Raw genomic sequence first — 4,696 nt, forward strand, 5'->3', positions numbered from 1 at the left:
CAGTCGCCACCTCCACCACATTCAGCCTCACCACCCGTAGCTCAGTTACAGTCACAGCCAGACTTACTGCAAACTATGTTGCAATCTCTAGCCCAGTCAGTAGCCCAGTTGGCAGAAGAATCATCAGCCTTATCATACGTTCAGCTCCCACTCCATCCACCATTGTCATCACAACCATTATGTCAGTCACCCTCAGTTCAGCCTCCTGTTCAGCAGCCACCAGCCCTGCATCCTGTGTCAGTTTCTCCACCTGTACAGCAATACAAGTCAATTCAACCTGAAAAACACTGTTCTTCGCCCATCCATTCCAAGCAGAGAGACAAATTTAATAATGTCAGCATTCCTCAAAGGCTGGCCAGTTCTGAGACTGAGATGCACTCCAGGGCCTCCCCTGAGGCTGGGTTTCAGCCCCCAGCTGACTCTGGACCCCTGGAGGTTAAGAAGCCAGCTGAGGACTGCACCCGGCTGTCGCTGCCTGAGCAGAGTCAATGCTCTGTGCAGCTGCAGCCTGCTATGTGCTTGCCAAAGGCCCGTGCGCCTGCTGGTCCGGTTCTGTGCCTGCCAGGGGCCCGTGCGCCTGCTGGTTCTGTTCTGTCCCTGCCAGAGGCCCGTGCGCCTGCTGGTTCTGTTCTATGCCTGCCAGAGCCCACTGGTCCTGAGACTGTTCTTGCTGGAGGGCCCGAGGAGCCCGTCCAGCCTCCTGCCTCGTCAGCTGGAGGGCCCGAGGAGCCCGTCCAGCCACCAGCTGCTCCACCAGCAGCCTCATCCACGCTTGCAGCAGCAGTTTCATCCTTGCCGCCGCCTGCTCCACCATCATCACCAGCATTATCATCTACTGCCTGCGATTTGGGTCCTTTCTCCCGTCAATACCACATGGCTCGCCTCGGCAGCCGTGACAGAATGTTTATATCACACAACTTGAGTCTTGATGTTAGCAGGACATTGATGGAGAAAAGGCAGAAAGGTGTTAGCCTGGAGAAACACACCAGCTGAGAGAGCCTCCTTCCTAGTTAAGGCGAGGAAGGAGTAGAAGAGAAGGGAGTTACTGTTAAAATACTATTATTGCATTGTTTTTTGTTGTTTTTTTTTTTTTTTTTATGCTATGGGATTGAAAAACTTCAAAAAACAACAACAGCACAATTTTATGCTTGATATGCTAAACAAAACTTTAATTTTTAAAGTAGTAAATACTACAGTATGTCAAGCAATGGGGATATATGATCAGATTTCAAAAAGTACAGAATTATGGTGTCATTAATTAATGTACAGAGAGAAATTTACATATAAATTTAAAAACAAATGCCAAATAAAAGTAGGTAACAGTTCAATTACTATTACTATTTTTCCAAAATAATAATAAAAAAACCTATATAAATACATAAATACTACTGAAAAAATACAAACTAATAACACTGATCCTTATATTTATACATGTAACGTGTTTATTGAAAAAAAAGAAACATTAAGCATTGTTAACTGATCTTTGTGATAAACTGAGATGTAACACACAGGGATGCCTGCACTAACCAGCCCTTTACAACAGAATATTTCATACAATATTTTGTTTACTTTAAACCTAAAACACTTTGAAATAAACCTGTTTAATCAACTTGCACATATATCAGCTAATATACCTTGAACATCAAGACACAGCAAGGCAAAGAAATGAAATGTCAATTTGTGATGATTTCTGAATGGTATATAGATGAATTTTACAACAGTACTTAAAATGAAATTCTTAGTCAAAAACATGAAAAAAATGTTGTTTTCATTTAACGTTCGTGCTGGATTGAGCAAATATGACATATATGACAAATATGTGTCATATTATGACAAATATAACAAAGAATATTAGTAAAATTCGTCTAGTCCAAATATATGTTTGCCTTCAGAAAAGTTTTGAATATTTTTGAATTGTTTTAAATAAGGAAATCTAACCTTAATGGAAATCATTTCCCTTTCAAATAAATTAAACTCAAGATTCTGTTTCGTATTTTGGTGAGTTTAAATCCATACATGAGAGGATTCATAACTGGAGGGATGATGAGAAATTCAAGAGTGATGAAGTTTTGGAGGCTTTGGGGTAAATCTCTGGAGCCAAAGCGCAAGTACATCGAATCAAAAGCCATTACAGTGAAATTTATGATCACAGAAGTCAGATGGGGCACACAGGTCTGCATAAACTTTACTCTGTCCTCTCTGGACCTCACACATGTTTTAATAAGATATATGTAAGTCCAAATTATGAAAAGCCAATGAAAATGATAAATGACAAGTATCACATATGCACTGATGTTATTTGAAAAAGTGTCAGCTTCAGGACAAGCAAGTTGAACAATTAACCAGTTTAGACATAAGGCTCTCTGAATCTTTATACCACATAACTTGAGTCTTGCTGTAAGCAGGACATTGATGGCAAAAATGCAGAAAGGTGTCAGCCAGGAGAAACACACCAGCTGTGAAAGCCTCCTCTTAGTCATGAAAGAGTGGTAGTGCAGAGGTCGACATATAGCCAGATACCTGTCAAAGGCCATGACAGCTAAAATAGACAAATCACAGCAAGCAAATGAATACATGATAAAAGCTTGTAAAAGGCACCCTTCATAGGAGATTCTGTGAGAAGACGACAGTAAATCTGAAAGGAATTTGGGGTAGAAACCTGTGGTCCCATAAAGTGCATTTATGCAGAAGCTGCTCAGTAAAATGTACATAGGTTCATGGAGGCTTTCATCCAAGACAATGAGCAGCACAAGAGAGATATTGATAAATAAAATCACACAATAATACAGTAAGGTGGTTAACAAGAGTGGTACTCTGTAATTCATTGTCTCATTAAATCCTGACAAAATAAAAATTCTTACAATAGACACATTATCCATGATCAGAGAACACATCTACCTTCTTTGTGTAACAATATGTAAGTGTACAGAGCACAGAGCTGCTGTATCTAGATCCCTAACAGTATCTGTTCTCCCTCGTCACCTTCCCTTAAATGCTGCCTTTGGCTCAACAACAAACACACACCTGGGAATTTGACCTCTGTTGATTGAAGGGCTCTCTGAGAAGCTTCTTCAGTTCTAAGGTCAACTGGTGGGGAGTCCCAGATTTAAGCCTAGTGGGAGTTTCCCCCCAAGGGGGGGGGGATACTCGCAGATGAGAGGTGAAACGTCTTCAAGCAACTTAAAGAAGTCCAGACGCTGTTCTTTGCAAGCTCCTCTGCCTCGCCTGGTGCTGCGGGGACTAAAGAAGTCTTCAGGTCCCAAACTGCCTCCTCAACATCACCGGCCACTTTCCAGGCCACCGGCTGGGTGTCATTGCCGTCGGTGATGACCTCCTGAACGCCGCCGCTGCCTTCCGCGTGGCCGGCCTCTGGATCTGCTCTGTCGCCGCCACTGCCTTCCGTGTGGTCGGCCTCTGGAGAGGAACTGTTATGGACTCCTGTGTTGCCATCCTCCGGGCCGGCCTCCTGAACAGTGTTTGATCTGCTTCCTGTGCTCCACTGTTTCTGGTGGCTTTCTTGTTTTCAGACTCGGTGTGTTCAGTTTACGTTTTCCCTGTCCCGTCAGCTTTGATTTCCCCCAGGTGTGTTTCCCTCCTGTTGCTCATCCCTTGATTGCTGCTATGTGTATTTAAGCCCTGTGTGTTCTCCTGCCTATTGCCGGTTCGTTTGTTTTCTACGGTATCCTGTCCCTCGTCCGTGTCTCTCTGCCTCTCCCCCATTCTGGTACCCTCTCAGGTTTGTCATTTAGCTTTCCCAGTTTAGGTCTTTAGTTTTGTCTTCCCTCTTTGCCTGTTTTGCCATCTCACCACTGTGTAAATAAAACATCACTAGCGTTATCATCTACTGCCTGCGTTTTGGGTCCTTTCTCCCTTCTACACCACACAGCTCGCCTCGGCAGCCGTGACATAGGGAAGCTAGATGCTGCATTGCAAATAGGGGATGAAGGAAAACCTGGCAACCCGGTGCCATTAAATTAAATTAATCAATTAATTAATTTTGTCTATGCTGGGAACTGGCAACCCAATGGCAAAAAAGCTTGCTGTTGCTTTTGTGAATGAGGGATAAAGGAACCTGGCAACCCAGTGCCAAGGTTTGCTGTAGAATTTTGCGAACGAAGGAGAGTGGCTGGAAACATGTCAACTCTGTGCCGAAGCTTGCTGCAGAGTTTAGCAGAGGAAGGATGAGAGGCTGGAGACCTGGCAACTCGGTGCTGGGGTTAACAGCATAATTTGCGAACGAGGGATGAGTGGCTGAGAGCCTGGCAACCCGGTGCCGATGATTGCTGCAGAATTTTGCGAAGCAGGGATGAGGGGCTGGGAACCTGGCAACTCTGTGCCTCTTTTTTTAAGCTATGCTGAGAACCTGGCAACCTGATGGTCAAAGAGCTCGCTGCCACTTTTGCGAATGAGGATAAAGGAACCTGGCAACCCGGTGCCGATGTTAGCTGCAGAATTTGCGAAGGAGGGAAGAGGTTGGGAACCTGGCAACTATAGAACTGGCCACTCAGTGCCTTTTTTTTTGTTTTTGCGTCTTCGCTGAGAAACTGGGAGTTCGGTGGTAGTAAACTTGCTGCTGCGTTTGCAAATGGTAGATAGGGAAGAACCAGGCATCCCAGTTGTGACTTGCTTGAGCATTTAGTGGAAGGAGGGATAGAAAACATCAGGGCGATGGAGAAACAGTTGAGCATGGAACTAG

General features: G+C 44.4%; 1 protein-coding gene across 1 annotated transcript; it reads right to left on the minus strand.

Moving 5' to 3' along the window:
• Nucleotides 1-1,869: 1,869 nt before the first annotated feature.
• Nucleotides 1,870-2,976, minus strand: LOC121813644 (olfactory receptor 2B6-like). Its single transcript, XM_042217527.1, has one exon. It carries the CDS (start codon nucleotides 2,892-2,894, stop codon nucleotides 1,950-1,952), a length of 945 nt encoding a protein of 314 aa, XP_042073461.1. The 5' UTR covers nucleotides 2,895-2,976; the 3' UTR covers nucleotides 1,870-1,949.
• Between the last annotated feature and the right edge of the window lie 1,720 nt (nucleotides 2,977-4,696).

The sequence above is a fragment of the Haplochromis burtoni genome, unplaced genomic scaffold (assembly GCF_018398535.1).
Source record: "Haplochromis burtoni strain Fernald_Lab_line unplaced genomic scaffold, NCSU_Asbu1 Contig_2134, whole genome shotgun sequence".
NCBI lineage: Eukaryota > Metazoa > Chordata > Actinopteri > Cichliformes > Cichlidae > Haplochromis > Haplochromis burtoni.